This window comes from Tachysurus fulvidraco, chromosome 20 (assembly GCF_022655615.1).
Source record: "Tachysurus fulvidraco isolate hzauxx_2018 chromosome 20, HZAU_PFXX_2.0, whole genome shotgun sequence".
Lineage (NCBI taxonomy): Eukaryota > Metazoa > Chordata > Actinopteri > Siluriformes > Bagridae > Tachysurus > Tachysurus fulvidraco.
In genome coordinates, this window is record NC_062537.1 from 6680995 (window position 1) to 6699492 (window position 18498).

Here is an 18498-nt window from a genome sequence, read left to right on the forward strand (position 1 = left end):
CATGCACTGCTGCAAGACAGCTCTCCATTACCACCCAAAATAGAATAAACTGCTTTAAATGTTATCATATGACAGCAATTAGCAAATTGCCATGCAACCAATCAGAAGATGAAGGAATCTAAAAGGTCCTATCAGTTTTGTTGGTCAGTTTTAGCATGTGATTTAATATTGCCTAATACATCATTTATATCTAGTACTTCAAACCAAGACTACAACATTTTGGGAGATCTGCCGGATTCCACCAATATAGTGGAAGCTTCCCCCCCCCCCCCCCCCCCCCAAATCGGGGACTGTTTAGATTAAGACTTTAAACAAACCAGGAATCTACCAGTGTTTAGAAATATGCATGATGCCAAATATTGAAATCACATGGTTCAGCAGCACCATCAAAGAGATTGGTCAAGTTATTACATCACCTGTGTTTATATGTACACTCTAACGGCATCAAAAACAATACATGATCAGGAAGAGGATGTGTTAAGTGATGGTCATAATTTTTTGTATTTTTTATTTCGGATAAAAATATTATTAGACCCCTTGCTTTAGCAGTCAATAGAATTTGGCAGGCTCAAGGTGCAATTGAATGAAGCAAAATTCTCCATTCAGAACAAGTTCAATTTAATAAACAGCATTTTTTTTAGTGTTGAGATTTTGTTTTATTCAAAAGCTGGTATGAAGACACATTCCATTAATCAACTTCAATTACCACACCGCATGCATCTTTCACCAGAACAGGCAATCACAAGTCTCTTTATATGCACACATACTTGTATGCATACACCCATACCAAATATTAGGGCCAAAACTATACTATATGTTGAAGGCAACAAGCTAGCCAGTTGTGATTAGTGAAATAGTTTCCTCCTCAAATCAATTACCTCTACATTCAATGGTATGGAATAAACAATGAAAGTCTGTATGCTTACTGAATTTGAGCAAATACGTGTATACAGACAGCATAAATGAATGCCATAACTATTTGAACACACTACATAAAAAAGCGTTAAAATGTAATGTTTGATCCATAAATTCTATCAAAATATTTGCTCTGATTGTCAAGAGATCAGTCAGTGTAGACAGTGTCTACAGAATCTGTATAGACTTAATTTTTTACTAAAAGAACCCTGCACATTACATCAAAATGAATGACCAGACAATAAAACATTTGTAAAAAGCCTGCCTTGCTTCAAATACAAACTATAATTAGGGCCCAAGCACCGAATGGTGCGAAGCCCTATTGTTTTTGCTCGGGATTATTTTCTTTCCTTTTTTTTCCTTTTGCACACATTGGCCAATTGGGGTCCCTTAACATGCTCGCAAACTATTGAAATTTGGCACACACGTCAGAGTCGTGCGATACCAGGCTAGGGCAAAGGCTGGAATACGGCGTGGCAGGGGGGCTCTGTAGCGCCCCTGTAATGCAAAAACAAACATTTGTGCACAAATCGGGCAATTACGTACGCACATGTACAAGAGTTGGTACGCATATCAAGCTCATCGACCCGAACAACTTTCGCGCTTTAAACTATGAGCTCCGCCCAACAGGAAGTCGGCCATTTATCTCGAAGGGTGCTGCCATGGTGAGGCGACTAAGTTATGGCGAATTCAGAGAAACAGGAAGTGTCGTCTATCGCAGGCAAAAAATGTCTTATTGTGATGACACGCGGTGTTATGTTCGGCCAAGGATTCCGATCGCATCGATGTGCTTGTTATGAGTCCCGGATATAGAGCCACCGACAGGCCCCAGGAAGTGTGTCAGTTACAAAGGTGGATTTTTTCACAGTTGCATGCAATGAACTTTTAAATACTCCTCCTAGAGAATTCATGGGATTGAATCCAAAGGTGTGTCTCTTAAATGGCTCACTATTGCCCCCGTTTGTCTAAAATGTGGGGTTTCATTTACCTACAGTCCCCAAATGGGTCAGTAACAACATAAAATAGTCCACTGATATTTACCCACTTGATGCACTTGCCCACCGTGCAGTTTACTGGGAAGCACCGTAAAGCAATAAAAAGCATGAGCGAGGGCCCGCCATCGCTGCTTGCAGCTATATTTTTCAAATTGGGGTTGTTCACAACTTTGTCTAATGTAATAAACTGCAAGCCTTGTATGCATATGGTGGTTGAATTGAATGATTCTCCACCATAGTATTCAGTTGAAGTGACATTTTAACCACTTCCTTTTTAAGAGCACATCGGTTCTAAAATAAATGCTGTTCTCATGTTTGCTTCTATACACCTTGAAGCAACAGTAATTTTAATACAGTATTGATAAATGAAAATTGGTGGCTCAGTGATAGAGGACATGGGCTACAGTTAAAGCCTGAAAACCTCCTATCAAGAGGCTGTATTATGGCTGCATTCTGATAAACATTTCTAAAATGAGATGCACACATTTTAAAGGTTGACCAAGCTATACACATGCATAACAACGGTTTTCTGGGATGTTTGTAAACTTTTTAAAAGGAGTACAAAAAGGGGTAGCTACATACATACACACTCTAATATATATATATATATATATATATATATATATATATATATATATATATATATAGATATAGATAGATAGATAGATAGATAGATAGAGAGAGAGAGAGAGAGAGAGAGAGAGAGAGAGAGAGAGAGAGAGAGAGAGAGAGAGATTTACACGCATCCTACACCATTGGAACACACCTCTCAATCTAACTGAAATAACTACTGGAAAAAAAGGACACCACTGTTCAGAAGCACATTTCCACCATTTCCCCGTTGGCCAACAATGAGGAACCTTACACACATGTGCTTAAGTGTGCACAAAAACTAACGGATTTAACAAATATGAATGATGGTTTAAGATGATACTCAGGTGAGCTCTTTCAGGCTTTGACTCCTTATCCATTGCATGGATTAGACCGTCGGCCTGGCAACCAATTGCCTAATGTAAGCTAACAGGTTGAATGGGCTGCTTATTGTGCTGTGATCCTGAGATTAACGATGCCACCTGACAAGTCAGAAACCACGCTGACACAAACAGCTAAAAAGTAAGAAAAAAAGAAGTAATGTGAGCCACTGCACGTAAATGTCTAGCTGATTTCCGTTACCTGGGTTCAGGGAGAATGATCTTCTTGCTTGCTCGGGCCGCTGGAGTCGACTTGCTCTTCTCCATCGCCATCAAATAGCTGACATCGGCGAGAACTGCCTCTAGATCCGCCATCTTCAACCGTGGCTCAATCGAATCGATGTAGAAACAGCCGCGGGAATGACACAGGGACAAAGAGATCACGAAAGACAGCAGGGTAATCAACACAAAGCCAACAGCACGGTGACAGTGCGGGAGTCCCGGGCGACCATCGATCAAGCCCTTCCGTCTTCTTCGTTTCGATTTGCCGAGGTTCAAAATACGGGCATTGTAACAAATAACACAAGATTCATGCAAAGAGGGGTTTCTACTGCGGGCGGCAATGTTGATTAGCGCTGGGTTTCTAAGGGTAAAAACTACAGCGTGAACGCAAGTGCAAATAACCCTCAACCTTACAGTAATATTTTTATGAAATGTTCCCCCTCGGCCTCCCACCACTTGCAGAGAGCGTATTACGAGAACCCACCTGCTGGTTAAGACTGTCAAAATCGAGCCAAGTAGGCAAACGTAAATTCACACATAAATCCTGTTAGCTGGCTAATCCAGCTAGCTCGGGGTAAGAAGCCGTAAACCACGCTGCTGTGATTCTAGAACGTGCGACTGGCTTTACATTAAATTAAACAGAATGCCTAAAACAACGCACAATTTAAAACAGCAACTATAAGACCCGTGTCTGTATATTTAAATCCCGTGTTTATCGTTAAACTAACATAACTAACCAGCATTTAAAAAGGAGTTACAAAAAATATGAAAATGGGCGACGGCTGTTAGCTAGCTAACGTTTTTCTTTTAGAATTCCGAATGAATCGAAATAGATATTTCCAGCTAAACGACGCATTTATTAAACACACTTCTCTTCCTCCCACAGCACCTCTCGGGCGAAGAAGGAACAAATGGTCGATTTCTACGGGTTTTAACCGACCAGACCTTGTTGACAAGATAAAAAATAATGGCTATCAACGAGGTGGTTAACACGTTAGCTCACTACATCCGGCTCAGGCGTGTTGGCTAGTTGTTTATCTTGTTATCTTTCACTATATATATATATTTTATATAATTTAACTAAAGCACTTGATAACAGTTCCACTATCAAAGCAGCTATCGCTCCTCCATTTTTACTTGACCACAGAGAAAGGTGCCGTCAGATTTAACAACTGAATTTATTCCGATCAACAAAACAACGTAATCTTACAGGATGTCGAGCGAATAGTTCTGAATATGCAGCGTCAAATTGTAGATAGAAGTTTTATGGCCCCAACATTTTCGCCATTATTCAAGTCTACCACATAGCAATCATGAGCAAACAGTCTAACGAATCTATTTCGGGCTTAAAGCTACACAGTGGGAAACTAATTACAGTTTTATATGATTACTTTTCGACGGACTACCTGGCGGAGTGAGGGGGCGCTCGAAAAATGGTTAGCTCGACGTTAGCTTGATGTGACTGTCACGGACTATTAATACTACCAAGTAAAACTTCTATACGCTACAGTTGGCTTCCAAACTGTTAGGTGCCATTAATGTAAAACAGACCTACAGCGGTTAAAATTAAAGACAGAATGGGTCTGGCTTTGGCGAACAAACCTTGCAAACCACAAAGCTAACTCTTGCGGAACTTCATTTTCATGGCTAACTCACTTAGCTGGTTATCCAGAAAACGATAACCGCCACTTAGCTCGCTAGACAGTTAGCTACACTAAATATTCATGTCGTCGCTGTTTCAAGAGCAAAACCTCAGTGCCTTAAATAAAAACCCTGAAACTGAAAAACATCCAGCTTTCTGTTAGTTCGTTAGAAAGTAAAAAGACTCTTGGTGTTCTTGCTTCTCATCTTTAAGTCCCGACTCAGCTGTTGGCGCAACGCATCCGCATTGAGCTGCTGAAAAAGGCTTCAAACTCGCGGCCGTCCGGCATAGTTCACAATGTCTCAAACCACCCAAAGCTTTTCAAAAGGTCTGAATATACACTTGTTTTTTTTGTTTTGTTTCTTTTTTTTTTTTTTTTAAATGCCCCCGATATCTTCCTTCCGAGGAAACTATATAAATATTTGCTGAATATTTATTTGCTAGATTATCCGACCAACCGCAGCTCGCCGTCAAGTAGATTTTCTCCTGTTGCAGCAGAAGCTGTTCAGGAGCTGCACTTCCTCTAAGTGTCAAAGCGCCACAAAAAACACGGACTGGATCACAGCGCAAGTGGAGTGTGAATTGGTCTAATTCACATGAGTGAACCTATAAGAAATAAGTCGTGCCTCAGAACGAAATCTCCCACAGCTACCCAGGTTATATATTAAACTACACAATGTATTATTTAGATCTACAGTGATTCAAAAATCGATTAAAATATATTAAGTGAAAATATACTTGTACTATTTACAACTTTTTGCATAGTTGTTAAGAATTCTGTTTTACGTCAATTTATTTTGTTTTTATTTTATTACTTATGAACGAACTAAAGCGTCTATCTTTGTTCATGGTCGGTATTTTGGTTACGTGGTGCCCTCTGATGGTCCATTTGCACCAATGCACGGTGTTAATAAACCATCTATCTGTCTGTCTGTCTGTCTGTCTGTTTGTCTGTCTGTCTGTCTGTCTGTCCGTCCGTCCGTCCATCTTGTGCTTGTACTAGGACCACACAACATAGTAATTTTGGATGGGCTTTCTGTATCTTCATATGCAGCAGTCTTTCATTTGAAGCTCATGTAGATATTATCACTAGTGTAGCCTTCTTTCATCTCGTAAATATTGCTAAGCAAATATTTGTTATCTCTAGGCTGGATTCTTGTAATGCCTTACTGTCTGAGTGTTCCAGTAGGTGCAAAAGCAAGTTCCAGTTAGGCCAGAATCAAGCAGCTGTCATAACCAGAACCAGTAGATATGGACACATCACCCTTATCATATCCACGGTCAAATTTCACACTGATTATAAAATTCTACTTCTGACCTATACAGCACTGAATTGACTTGTGCAGCAGTACCTGAGTAATTTTTTTTTTTTTAATGATCTACCAAGTACCTCAAGTAGTAAAGGTTTACAGCAGGGGGCAGGGCTTTTCTTACAAAGCCCTGCAGTTATGGAACAGCTTTCCATTTAGTGTTCAGGACTCAGAAACAGTCTCAGGGTTTGTCACATTTGTTTAGTCAAGCTGTTTATGAATAGTTTATTCTTGGATAAATGAGTAAATCTGAAAGGTTTATGGACATAGAGTGTTTGGTGAAATAGGCTATTTGGATGCTGTCACCCCCGAGTGTCACGCATTAACTCAGATTTGTTGACTGTGGAGTGACTGGATGCTTTATGCTTCAGGAAGCCCTTATGTTTATGTAAATTTCTGGCTTTCCTTTTGTTATTCTGTGATAGCTAGTCTTGCCCTGCACTTTGTCTTTAACCATTACATGAGCACAAGCATACCTGATATTCTCTCTCTATATATATATATATCTCTCTGAGAGAGGTCTGTTGTGGAAAGACCCTCTTAGGGACTATTAACAGTATGTTAATCTGTTTTGCAGAAAATTTGCTATTGCATCTGGTAGCAAGCAGCATGCTGTTCTGTGCACTGAAGCAATCTTCGTACATTTAAGCTTTGGAGAAGATCTGTCTTTTTACAAAACAAATAAATAACAGCTTCAAGAGCCTCAGTGAAGATTCAATAATATGTACACCTTTTACATTGCTCAGCTAAGCATTACAAGAGCATCATCATGAAAATACGGTAACAAAAAGAGTTTAAGTATGAGAGATTCTGCACAGCATACAGGAGCCTATGCTCAAGAAGAAAATATCAGTTTCCCAACCCAAAATCTGCTTCAGATTTAACAAGTGAACTCTAACAGCTCTAACTCTAGAAAGTCATGCAAAAGCAGCAAACTTTTATCAGTAAGTTTAGCAGTTGTCATAGCAAAGGCAAAATCTGAAGCAGATCATGCAAAACTAGCTTTTGCTAAAAAGAACCTGATGAATAAAGAAACAGTCTGAGTTAGAGGCAAGTTTACATATTCCGCAAAACAAGAAAGCTGCTGCAGCTACCTGTGGGGGAAGTCATGGCCTAATGGTTAGAGTCTGTGGGTTCGAGTCTGAGTCGAGTCACGACTGAGGTGCCCTGGAGCAAGGCACCGAACCCCCCCAACTGCTACCCAACATGAACCCACCTCGTATTAATTAAGTCTGAGAAACAATATTCAGCTGAGCTTCAAGCAGTACAGTACATGACATCACAAGGTATCTAATTCAAACGTAAATGGTCAGTTCAGGTCTCTAAACATTTGATGATTGACCTGAAAACTATTGGTCATGTAAAGCCTCAATTCTGAGTGCTACCAGACATGTAAGCTTGTAATGCAGAGCTGGATTTAATAATTGAATGACTTGCAGTTATGCAGTCAGTCCCCTAGCTGGACTGCAGATATCATGGCTAAGATAAATGTTACAGGGCTCCTGAAGTTATTGAACATGCCTTGTTAAAAAAGCTGGAAGAATTCCCCAGCTAAACAATAAGGACAATGCTTAACTTTGGGAGTTTATTGAATATAGTATAAGGTTATTTATGTCTGTACTTTTGAGAGTCTCAAATAGCTTCCTTGTGTATGTCAACACAATTGGCCAATAAACCTGATTCTGATTCTGATTCTGATTCTGATTCTGATTCAGGACTAAACCAATAGGGGAGCACATCACATTTCACAGAGAAAATAAGATAGGGTGCTATGGCTCCATTCAACATGTAGCCAGAGATGCTCAGATAAAGTTTCTTGAATGTAAGAGTGAAAGACACATTGCCTCATTTCATCCAGACCCACCTCATATCTTCAAGTGTTAAAATGTGTGTCTAAAATGTGTGTTAATTGCAATGTAATTGTGTGCTATAATGAGCTCCCCCCACACATACACACACACCTAACAAGAACCCGGCTTTTTTCTAAAACAGATTCTTCCGAACAAATTAAAGTCCTACAGAATCTTTCCATTAAACTAAAAGGCCTTAATGAATACAAAATATAGCATTAATATAAACATATCGAAAACATAGAATGTTCTTACATTTCACTCTTACAATTTGGGAATGGCTTAACATAAAGAAGATAAAGAATTTGTATATATCAGAAATAGTAAATAGAAAAAAAAAATTCTAATGTTAATTGATTACAGTGAAATGTAGGTCGGATTAATTCTACCTAATCTACGTAATCCTGTTTGATATCTAGTGGTTAAATCTTGTGACCTTAGCTATGTGTGTATTCATGATGCTATATGTTCTTGGGGACCAGAGATTATTTTTTAAAGAGGCTATGTGAACCCAGCTGATGCTAATGCTAAATAGGTGTTGGCGATGCCATGAAGGGTAGCATGTCTTATGATTTTTATTTTTATTAATTTATTATTTTTTAAAATATAAACAAAATAATAAATGGACATTATATGAATCAGCGACAGGTAAGTGGTGATAGTGGTTCAAGCTGCAATGTATTTGAAATATATATAAAGTTTTGTTGAGGGATAAAATCTTGTTGATGTCTAGAAGCAAGGAAGTGCTAAGGAACAAAAGATAATAATTAATAGTATTTGAATTTTAATTCACTTTCTTTGATTTCTTTTGTGTTGATTAATGTATTAGTTCTGTTATTTTTTCATTTAGATTTAAATTTTTGTATGCTTCAGATTAAATAGTATAAATGTGATTCTAAACATATTTTACATTTAATTAATGTTTTTTTCTTTTAAATCTTTTTTTTCTTTCAAATCTTTTTTTTTTTTTTTTTATTTTTTAAATACACACACACACAAGCTTTATACATGTCTTCATTAATAAAATAAGCTAACTTTGAATTTTCTGGATAGTCATTCTTAACCTTGGGTAAATCAACAGTACATATATATATATATATATATATATATATATATATATATATATATATATATATATATATATTATATATATATATATAGTATACAAGTTCTAACTTAGTTATATATATATATATATATATATATATATATATATATATATATATATATATATATATATATATATATATATATATCTTGTAGATAATGTAGCTTGGCAATGCTTTTTTTTCCTTCATTGTATTAGTACATTATTTAGGTTATAAGTAACTAATACCTTAAAATACAAGATTAAAACATTTCATAACGTGGCTGAGTGTTATATGTTGAGTTGTGTTTAAGCACTTGACAGAAAACAACAGTCTGAGGTCTGAAGTCTGAGCTCTAAGAAAGACATTTTATTTCAGCACAGATTAATAGGGAGAAAAGTTTTTTGTGGGGTAGGCTGGCAGAGAATGATCAGGTTACTGCTGGATGCGGCGGATGGACTGGATCTGAGGAGTCTGACAATGGGACCCAAACTCCCTGAAATGTTTGTACTCGCCTGCATGGCGGTCACATTCCATGATGTACTGATATCCACGGTATCCAGGGTACTGGTAACACACAAACCTATCACATGAAAATAAAAATATGTCAAAACAAAATGCTATTCAAATTAAATATATATAGCACCACAAATATATAATAAAATAATATTACTACAAATACATCACTTGTAGAAAAAAGCATTATTTGTGGGCAAATAATGGGAACGCAAAGTCATATTTTAGAAGATGGTATGATGCTTACGCTCCAGAGTGGATGCGCATGGAGGCTACTTCATTGTGGCACCAGCCCATTGCCTGCAATGAGGGGTAGTCATCATTCAGCTCCCCCTTGCGTCCCAGGTAGTTCTCCCTCTCATAGATTGTCATCCTGCTCTCCCTGTGGTTCTGTAAGAATTCATTGAAAATATTAGAAATAAATATTTATGATGAGATTTCTTACCCTTTCTGAGCTCAGATTTCATTTTAAAGGTTAATTGCTTCCTTGGGATGGCTTGGGATTTTTATTTTAAAATAAAATCACATTTTTTATTGTGTGAGATGGAATCTGTACATATTTTAGAGGACTGCAATGCAATGAAAACTTCAAAAACTTACAATGCAAGAGATTGGCCTGAAGGAGGTCATCCTCTCAATATGGTAAGCGTTGCTTCCTCCAAAAGCATCACATTGAGGGTACTCACCACGCTCAAGCACAAACTGCTGGCCCTGAAAAGAGGGGTGCTCGTATCCCACCCACCTATGGAGGGTTATGCAAAATAAGCACTGGATCATTAGTGGAGGACAGTGGATAAATTGCAAAATAATTTGAAGTTGTTTGATGGGCTTAAACAGTAGGTGACCCAGCAGTTTTACCCAGTCTTACACAAAATACCCAGTCTTACATAAATCAGATAACCAGGAATCTAGCCAGCCCATGCAATAGCTTAAATAATTATAAATTCAAAATTTCTAATTGAGTTTATATGACTTTCCTAAAGAGGAATATTAAGGTCATTTGTTAAACTTTGCAGACATCATCTTCATATGAGCCATATAATCCATATAATCTCCATATAATCAAATTATTATTATAACAATACAGATAAAATAAAACATCTAATTTGTGTATCTGATTTGAATACATGTCATAATTCATGGCTTCTCTCTCTCTATCTCTCTCTCCCCCTCTCTCTTTCTCTCTCTCTCTCTCTCTCTCTCTCTCTCTCTCTCTCTCTCTATATATATATATATATATATATATATATATATATATATATATAGATAGATAGATAGATAGATAGATAGATAGATAGATAGATAGATATAGAACCCTTCTCAGGTTCAGGTATATATATATATATAATATATATATATATATATATATATATATATATATATATATATATATATATAATATATATATATATATATATATATATATATATATATATATATATATATATATATATATATATACACACACACACACACACACACACAATAACTAAGTAATGACCATGTATATGTATAACTCGTACACTTACGCTCCACTTTCTACCCTTAGAGAGCGGACACTCTCAAAGCCAAAATCCATAACATTCCAACATTCAGCAGTAAACTCATGATGGCGACCCTGGAAACACTCCTCATCATATACAATAATCTAAAAGACAGAGATTAGGCACTTCATCAGGTATGAAAAAAAAAATTCCTACAACAAAAAAATATCTATGACATAAGTAAGCATACCTTCCAGTGGCCAGAAAACTTGGTACAATGATGATTCATCTTGTCTGTAAAAAAAAAAAAAAGACATGCAATTTAAGGGAATTAAATATTAAATATTAAACATTTTTTTAAATTGATAGTTGTAAAGAAAAACATAGATATTAATGGCTCAATAGCATACAAAAACATGTTTACAACATTGTCACTCCATCTATAATTTTTTTTTCACTGCTCCCTTTTTGGGGTCACCACAGCGGATAACGTGGTCCCCATATTAGATTTGCCAGAGGTTTTACGCCAGTTTCCCTTACTGATGCAATCATTCCATTTTATCCGGGCTTGCAATGGGCAATGGGAGTTACAGTAACTCTTCAGTGGCTGGGTTAGTGCCCTGCCGGGGAATCAAACCCAGGCCTCTGGACCTCCAGGACACCTCCCTCATCTATTATATATGCTAATATAAACTTTCAACTGTGTAACCAAATAAATTAGGCCTCGAGTCACCAAATTCATATGCCAGTCATATTATTCAATAAAAGAAATTTATAAACACATCATTTTTGCTTATAAAATCTAGCAGAATTGTTCAAAAGCAAATATATGAACAAGAATTACATGTAAGTCTGAAAGCACTATGATGATACATTTGGTTATGGAGCCTATAGACGCTACATGCTTACTGCTTAAGCTTTCCCTAACCTTTAGCACTTGGCATGGACCATGGTGAGGACAGAAATTTACACGAGCAACAGGGAGAAGAGTTGAGGGGAGAGCAGAAAGGAACTCACCTCGTTTCAATTAAGCTCAGGAAGTCCTGATGAGAGAGTGAAACCTGGCACAGACCGGCATCCTTTTAAAGCCTCCCCTGGCAAAGGGCCGAGCCAGAAGCCCCAACTCAGCACCCGTGGGCTGGGCTGCCATTGTGCTGCTAACAAAGGCGAGGATAAATCTAGAGTGGCAGAACTGCAAATGTTACATTACGCCTGGTTGCTCCACAGATAGGGAGGTGAAGGTGTAGTTCTCTCACATGTGATCTTTAATCTGCAGCCAGCACGACTAGTTACTCCTGTATTGTAGACATACTATAGAAATAAAAAAAAAATGGATCATGGAGCTCACTGAACGACTTTCATAAAGCCTTGTTCACTGTGATAATAACATTCTGTAAAATTATGTTCTTATTTATTGTCATTTTCAGAGCAATCAATACTAGCACACAATGAATGACTGTTTGGGATTATTTTGGTACAAATACAAAGACAATACCACAAAGTGCTTGAAAATTTATTTTCACACCTTTAAACTCAGTACTATCAGTTTTACAGGCTAGGCTTGACACATGTTTATCAGAACAGACAAGAAAGAATGTCCAAGCCAAATCAAAGGATATTACAGTCATAGACAAGGTCATAGATGGAGTACTAAACAAATAGTGGAGCATGCCTCGATATATTCAGAATATATAAATAAGCTTCTAGAAGTATTCTTTAGAGTCATGCACAGATACAGTTAGAGAGGACTTTTATTGGTACAATGTAAGCAGTTGTACAAGTATCATGTAAAAATAGCTGATAAATATTAGCTAGCTAAAAAAATGCCATGAAAAACAATTGTTATGAGCAACTGAGCCTTACAGTTTGTGTGTTTGTATCACAGTTTTTGACTACCACAGACACCCTCACTCTCACTCATTTTCTACCACTTTATCCGAACTACCTCGGGTCACGGGGAGCCTGTGCCTATCTCAGGCGTCATCGGGCATCAAGGCAGGATACACCCTGGACGGAGTGACAACCCATCACAGGGCACACACACACACACACACACACACACACACACACACACACACACACACACACACACTCTCTCATTCACTCACACAATCACACACTATGGACAATTTTCCAGAGATGGCAATCAACCTACCATCCACCGGGGGAGGAAACCAGAGTACCCAGAGGAAACCCCCGAGGCACGGGGAGAACATGCAAACTCCGCACACACAAGGCAGAGACGGGAATCGAACCCCGACCCTGGAGGTGTGAGGCGAACGTGCTACCCACTACAGTGATTCATTTTGCCTTTAGCAAAAAGGAGATGTGATTTTAAATTTTATTTGTCGCATACAGTACGCAATCGTGTACAGTATGACATGTAGTGCAATGCATTTTACGACTGTCCTTGTTTTATAAAATTAGTCAGAATGTTATAAAAATGCAAAAAAAGAAATAGAAATAGAAAGAAATAGAAATGTTCTATCATCCTATTAAAAATGTATCCCCTCATATAGCCTCAGGGTGCACATAAATGGGAAAGAGCACCAGAATGCACTATGAGGAGTGAGGTTCTTCTCAGGTTCTGTTTCCCTGGATCCTGTTTAGTGTTTCTGTATTTTTTGTTGCTAGATTAATTCCTAGAATTTTTCCATATTTGTTTTGCAATTTTTTTTATTGCATATTTGGGTCTATTCTGATCCCATGGAGGCAATAACCCCTGACATTGTTATTAGTTTGTTTAAATGTCTTATGTTCTTATTTAATACTGCTCTTCATAAGATACATAAGATCATTATTTTCCAGAACATAACATATAATAACATTAATAACATTTTACACAGAACATTCTGTTAAAAGGTTTATACCCCCTAGCTCTTAATTTATCATGTTGCAGTTTTGAGCATCAGTGAATGTTTGCAGCTTTTGTAATAGTTGTGTACAAGTCCCTCAGTTGTCCTTAGTATGGAACAGATGGATCTCAAAACCATATAGCCTCTGAATGTTCAGACTCTGAATGTTAAGAACTGTGGCCTGCTGAGGACAAACAAGGGACTCATAAAGAACGATCCCAAAACAATCACTGATCATCCATGTAATATCACACAATATTATTGAGGGAATGTAACCTTCTGAACTGGTTCATTTGTGTAAATTCAGTTATTATTTTGTCTTGTGGATTATATAGTGTTTTCATTATTTTTCATTGTCATTGTTATATTTTATACATATGTTAAATAAAAATGTTCTACAACCTACTAATTACTCACTCATCTTCTACCACTTATCCGAACTACCTCGGGTCATGTGGAGCCTGTGCCTATCTCAGGCATCAAGGCAGGAAACACCATGGACAGAGTGCCAACCCATCACAGGGCACACACACCCCAGACAATTTTCCAGAGATGCCAATCAACCTACCATCCACATCTTTGGACTGGGGGAGGAAACCAGAGTACCCAGAGGAAACCCCCGAGGCAGGGGGAGAACATGCAAACTCCACACACACAAGGCAGAGGCGGGAATCGAACCCCGACCCTGGAGGTATGAGGCGAACGTGCTAACCACTAAGCCACCGTGCCACCCATGTATAATTAATGTCTAAAAAATAGAATCGCTTCTCCAAACTGTTTTAAGGTGTAAAGCTAATCAAAATAGTAATTACAATGTGATTAAAAATTCCTATACTGTAAAATACTGAACAATTGTGTGTGTGTGTGTGTGTGTGTGTGTGTGTGTGTGTGTGTGTGTGTGTGTGTGTGTGTGTTTGTGTGTAACACAAACATTACGTTCACTGCTGAGTAAATGACAGTAATATCGTGATTTGGTCTGTATAGGATAATATTTTTAATGAAATTAAAATATGTCCTAACACATCACAGGCTCTGAGTAAAATTCAAGAGAACACGTGGAGGATTATCATTACCAGTTGTCCTATACATAACCTTTGACCTATACATTCTTCACATTCAAATGCAGTCTGTGCGATGCAGCACCATTATAAAGAGCAAAGTGGCACTGTCAGGGTTTTCCATTGACACTACAGACAATTGGAAGCTTTCTGTGCAATAGGATAATCTCATAGCTTTAGAACTAAGAAACTCTGATGACAGGGATATTTCTATTATTAGCCAAACCCCTCCATGCTCCACTTGCCAGGGTATAAAAGGTGGGGTACTAGATGGAGTGAGCAACACGGGATAGCCTTCTCTACACGGTACAGCTGTACTCAAGCAGGTAAGAAGCCAATAATTGCAGACATATACAAAATGGATGTAGTGAATGGTTTTAGGGAATTAGGTCTTCAATTTTAAATACAATATAACTCAAGACTCATTCCTTATCCAGACTCATTCTAACCAATCATAGTTAACCAGGTCATCATGTGGATTTCACATCCTTTACTGTCAACCTACTATGGATATTTGGAATATATCCACAAAGTACTGTGAAATTTCCCTTCCGCTCTTTCCCACAGTCTCTCTCGAAACCCATCAGCATGTCTCAAACTAAGTCTGCCCCCAGCCAGGGAACCCCTTCCACTCCTGCATCTAGCAAGGCAACAAAGACTGGAGACACTGGAATGGGCAACTACAAAGTGAGCTTCTTCCAAACAAAACTTTACTGCGAATTATTTAAAGAAGCATATAAAATCACAAAAGTACTCAAAGCAATAATCAAAATGTTTTAAAATGTTTAAAATGTTTTAAACATTTACATATGGTAAAACATGCATATGAAATACATGCATATTAAACTAACACTTTACACTTTCTCCTCCAGATGATGCTGTTTGACCAGGAGAATTTCCAGGGCAGAATGATGGAGATCCACAATGAGTGCATGAACATCTGTGACCAAGGTTTTAATAGAGTACGCAGTATCATTGTCGAGTGTGGCCCGTAAGTTTCTCACCAAAAGTCTGTGTATAAAAAATATATTATATTATAAATACTAATATTGTATAAAAATGTGATAAATGGTTAGAACAAACTCTTCATCAAACCTGTGCCTGGCTCATTATCTGCTTTTGTTTCTTTCTGTTTAGCTTTGTTGGCTTTGAGCAGACTAACTTCCGTGGGGAAATGTTCATCCTGGAGAAGGGTGAGTATCCTCGCTGGGATACCTGGTCCAACAGCTACCGTAGTGACTGTATCATGTCCTTCAGGCCAATACGCATGGTGAGTACAGCAACTTTCTCATCAAGACAGATCAGAAAATGTGTGTCCAAAAGTATGTGCATGCCTAACCACCACATTTATATGACTTATATGGTCGAAACCATGGTCAGCAGTGTGTTCCAATTCACCCCAAATATATTCACTGAGGCTGATTTAAGGGCTCTGTGCATGTCACTTCACTCCCTCCATACCAAACTCATCAAACCAGGTCCTTACTGACCTTGATTTGTGCAAAGGGCAGAGTAACACAGTAACACATGTATGGCCCTTCCCTTTCAAAATTAAAAAACAAAACAAAACAAAAAAAAATTACGAAGTGGCAAAAGTTTCATTCTATGACAGTGTCATGTTTTTCAGTATGGCTCACTCCTTTGCCAAAGGTTGTGTATTGAGAATGTATGGTTATATACTTGATTTTATTTAACTGTTAGAAATGGGTCTAACTCAAACACCTGAAGTCAAGAATTGGGAGACCACATATTGCAAGTATGATTCATTAATTAATTTATTTTTATTAACTATTTTAATACGACTACACAGGACCCCATGGAGCACAAGATCTGTCTGTATGAGATGACTGATTTCCAGGGCAACAAGATGGAGATCCATGAGGACGATGTCCCCACTCTGTGGGCACATGGCTTCTGTGACAGAGTGGGCAGTGTGAGAGTTCCTGGTGGGGCGTAAGTATTAAATCATTACTTATTCATTATTAATCGTTAGTAACCACTTCATCCTGGCCAGGGTAGAGGGGTATACAGTATGCAGAACGGAGCCTGGAAAGCCTGGCTGCAAAGTGGGAGACTTCACCCCAAATGGCATAATACACACACATTAACACCTAGGAGTAATTTAGCATTGCCAGTATAACCACATGGTGTATGATGGTGAGAGGAAACCGGAGAATCTTAAGTAAAACCACACAAACATGGGGAAAACAATGGAAACTCCATACAAACAGCAACTCCGGATACAACCAGATCCAGAACCTGAAAGGCAGAAATGTACCCAGTAAGCCATCTTTCCACCTCGGTAGTTATTAGTCATTAATTCCAACTAATAATGCAATGTGGAATACAATTCAGAGATTTGGATTGGAGTTCCTCTAAGTGATGTCAAATCAACATGGCTGCACACAGCACCGGCAACAAACAAAGCTGCACTTCTCACCTTTATTTCATTGACTCTGTATAAACAAGCAAATGTATACAGATAAACTGTAGATCAATTAACATATAGACATATAGATATAACTTGTTAAATCTATAACATTGCCTATACTGATCATGGTTTTGAGTAGTTAAAGGCAATATATAAATATATAAATTTTTATATGAGTCACCATTAGCTGGCTGGATTGTTGCTATTAAAGCATGAATAGGAAGGCATTCATGTTTTTCTCACTTTGCAGCTCACAGAGATTGCAAAATGACCTCATTAATAAGCACCAATTTCAAATAACACAAATCAAATCAACACAGCTCTGCATAGTACTGGCAGTAAAGTAGTACTTCTTCCAATTAAATGTTATAATTTACATACATATATTTGCTTTAGGTCACATGACTCAGACAATAGTTCCAGCTGCATCATATGTTAGTGCATTGTTTCTAATATGTTATTTTATCTAAACTAACAGCTCATTTACAATTACGTGTATGGGGGATGTAATAAACAGATTTAAAAAAATCACTTATCACCACCATCCAGGCATGGTTTGATTTTGTATAACAATATGATCTACAATGTATTATTCCTCACATAGAGAATTATTACTATTTCTACATTTTTTTAACCAAACCATTGATGTAACATTAATTAATAATTAACTGTTGCAGTGAGATTTGTTACATCTTATTGTGTAAATAACACATTATTGAATTTTTTTTTTGTTCTAAAATAATGATGTAAAGTCTGTGATTATGACTTGAATATAATACTGACTTCTTTAACTCTTTCCTTAATTCTAGTTGGGTGGGATACCAGTACCCAGGCTACAGAGGCTACCAGTATCTATTTGAGTGTGGAGACTACAGACACTATAATGAGTTTTGTGCCTTCCAACCTCAGATTCAGTCCATTCGGCGTGTGAGGGACATGCAGTATCACCAGCGTGGTAGCTTCATCCTGACTGCTGCTAAACAATGAACCAGGGCTTCTGTGAAGTAAAGCCCTACCATGGTGCTTTTTAATCCCCTATTCCTGTCCTTGCTCTGATTCTGACTTGAGATTGATATAAATTGTACCAGATATCTGAATGACTTCTTATGATGCAAATAATAAACATTTAAGAAAATGACCTTTCTAATCAGAGTTGTCGTT

The 18498-nt window shown here is 37.6% G+C and overlaps 3 protein-coding genes and 1 long non-coding RNA gene across 5 annotated transcripts in view; 2 read left to right on the forward strand and 2 right to left on the reverse strand.

Moving 5' to 3' along the window:
* The window catches only part of grk3 (G protein-coupled receptor kinase 3), a 57965-nt gene extending 52745 nt beyond the window's left edge, over positions 1 to 5220 (reverse strand). Inside the window, exon 1 of the mRNA XM_027139416.2 lies at positions 3084 to 5220. Within this exon, the coding sequence (XP_026995217.1) occupies positions 3084 to 3196 (113 nt within the window). The 5' untranslated portion in view covers positions 3197 to 5220. The remainder of the gene's footprint in view (positions 1 to 3083) is intronic.
* A 58-nt stretch (positions 5221 to 5278) lies between these two features.
* Positions 5279 to 7747, forward strand: LOC125139721. Its single transcript, XR_007138783.1, has 2 exons — positions 5279 to 5401; positions 6633 to 7747. It is a non-coding gene; the product is annotated as an uncharacterized LOC125139721 (long non-coding RNA).
* Positions 7748 to 9405: 1658 nt separating this feature from the next.
* cryba4 (crystallin, beta A4) lies at positions 9406 to 12143 on the reverse strand. The gene is made up of 5 exons (XM_027139325.2): positions 12066 to 12143; positions 11039 to 11157; positions 10110 to 10251; positions 9757 to 9899; positions 9406 to 9576 (listed from the first exon to the last, which is right to left on the reverse strand). The coding sequence occupies exons 1-5, from the start codon at positions 12141 to 12143 to the stop codon at positions 9429 to 9431; spliced, it is 630 nt and encodes a 209-aa protein (XP_026995126.1). The 3' UTR covers positions 9406 to 9428.
* A 1093-nt stretch (positions 12144 to 13236) lies between these two features.
* Positions 13237 to 18475, forward strand: crybb1 (crystallin, beta B1). Of its 2 annotated transcripts, none has more exons than XM_027139421.1 (7): positions 13237 to 13261; positions 15127 to 15232; positions 15474 to 15593; positions 15779 to 15897; positions 16044 to 16176; positions 16717 to 16859; positions 18147 to 18475. In XM_027139421.1, exons 3-7 carry the CDS (start codon positions 15495 to 15497, stop codon positions 18322 to 18324), a joined length of 672 nt encoding a protein of 223 aa, XP_026995222.1. In that variant the 5' UTR covers positions 13237 to 13261; positions 15127 to 15232; positions 15474 to 15494; the 3' UTR covers positions 18325 to 18475. The 2 variants fall into 2 exon arrangements, with proteins under 2 accessions (XP_026995222.1, XP_026995220.1); XM_027139419.2 differs by lacking the exon at positions 13237 to 13261 and adding an exon at positions 14482 to 14539.
* Positions 18476 to 18498: the final 23 nt, after the last annotated feature.